This window comes from Stegastes partitus, unplaced genomic scaffold (genome assembly GCF_000690725.1).
Source record: "Stegastes partitus isolate 25-593 unplaced genomic scaffold, Stegastes_partitus-1.0.2 Scaffold157, whole genome shotgun sequence".
Taxonomy (NCBI): domain Eukaryota; kingdom Metazoa; phylum Chordata; class Actinopteri; family Pomacentridae; genus Stegastes; species Stegastes partitus.
Window position 1 is genome coordinate 153,007 of NW_007577888.1, and position 1,855 is coordinate 154,861.

Below are 1,855 nucleotides of genomic sequence, written 5' to 3' on the forward strand. Positions count from 1 at the left end.
TAACGTGCAACCATCACTCCAAAGGACGACAACAACAACAACATGTGAGCCACAAACAAAAATACTCCAAAGAGCAAGTCTGCCTCGCAGGCTTCAGGAGTATAAATAGTCTACATGTATGTGTCCCAGTGACCTACTTTACTGGGACCCTCTCTCGCATGCAACTGGGCTCTTTAATCCTATGCTGCTGCCGCTGCATGAATCCTCCAGCACCAGACACCACGTCACTGTGCCGCCAATCGCCACCTCCCAACCCCATGCTGGGATGAAGCCCCGGCAGAGCATCATCAGGTCGCTGCACAGACTTATAGCAATCAAACAGCCAAGTGTTGAGGAGACACGTGTTTACTTGTCCCAGTTAATTTCTCTAAATCTGAGGGGGTGGCTTTACAAAGTTTGCTGCAAAAGGGTGAAAAAACACACAAATTAAAGCCAAAAGGCGACACTTGAACTTGGGGTCACTGGTCACTTCTGTTTCATTGTGATTTAAACGGATCTAATACATGATGAAGATGTCAGAAAATGCCACAACTACTTCACATGGATTAAGAAAAAATATGAAGCATCTGACATAAAAGTAATTAGTAGGGACATTTTCAAGCAAAGATGAAAAAAAAACACTGCACTGTTGAATTCCAACAAGAGGAGGTGTTTCATCAGTGGTAAATTATTTTACACTGAATCTGTCTGTCCTGTGTTTGGACTGCAAAGCTCCTGTTTTCTAACATTTAAAATACTCCAACTAGAAAATGGTCAACAGATTAAATCAATAACGAAAAGAATGGACAGCTGCAGCCACATATGCAAATCTGCAATGAATTAATCGCAAATCCAACACAAGATTTTGTCCACCCCTGTTGCTGTTAACATGAGAAACATCTGGACAAAGGACCCTGAAGTGGACTCAACAGCTCCCCAAAGGAGCGTAAACAAAAGCTGAACTTAATGATCTGACTCAAAGCAGAATTTTCTGTTTCATTACCAGTAAACCCAATAAACTATCATCACATTTCAAACTTAAACTAGCTTATCAAGAGTATGTTTAAATGCATCCGGAGAAAATGCGAGTAGTTACCTACGCAGAAGCGGAAAGAAAGGCCACCTATCGTCCAGCTGCCGCTTCAACACAATACCAGCTAACTTTAGCAACACCTTCTGCTGTTTGTTATGAGCCACACAGCTAACTAGCCATAGCTAGATGGCTAGCTGGCTGATAACAGCTAGCTAAACAACAACCAGCTAACTAGCCTAGCATCGGAACACCGACACGGTTACTCACAGCAGTTGGTCTGTTCACCGGCACAGTGACACCGGTACCGCTCACATTTACGAGGCTACCGACAGACAAAAACACGGCAGTTAAAACTGTTTGTTACCTTTGTTGGAGGCGGACTTTCGGGCACCGACTCCGACAGGCGCGTTCGTCTCGGTGTGTCTTTGTTGGGCCGTCGGCGGATGGTCCTCGGCGTCTCGGAGCAGGGGGTCAGGGTTTTCTGAGACCTGAGTCTCATTTTTCTTTCTCATATAGGACTAGTAAACATCTAAACTCCAACTCCTCAGCTGTGATGAAGGTGGTCACCTCTTGATCGAATCGCTTACTTTTCTTCCCACCCCCCTCCCAGCAGACTGTGGCCGAGGCTCGCTGTAGCTCCGCCCCGCTCAGCGCAGCGCCTTCTCGAATCAGCGAGTGGGTTTAAATCTGCCGGGGAGCGATAGGTTCACTGTAGCGGGCACTCTCATTGGGCGGTGCTTCCACAAATCCAGCTCCAACGTGAGAAGCGGGTCACGTTGCACAGTTGCATACTCTCCGTGTGTGGGTCAAGTAATGAATTAGAGGGCAGCAACATCTGGATCA

The 1,855-nt window shown here is 46.4% G+C and overlaps 1 protein-coding gene across 1 annotated transcript in view; it reads right to left on the reverse strand.

Moving 5' to 3' along the window:
- The window catches only part of ctdspl3 (CTD (carboxy-terminal domain, RNA polymerase II, polypeptide A) small phosphatase like 3), a 12,164-nt gene extending 10,542 nt beyond the window's left edge, over window positions 1–1,622 (reverse strand). The window contains exon 1 of the mRNA XM_008279366.1: window positions 1,377–1,622. Coding sequence (XP_008277588.1) covers window positions 1,377–1,511 — 135 coding nt within the window. The 5' untranslated portion in view covers window positions 1,512–1,622. The remainder of the gene's footprint in view (window positions 1–1,376) is intronic.
- Between the last annotated feature and the right edge of the window lie 233 nt (window positions 1,623–1,855).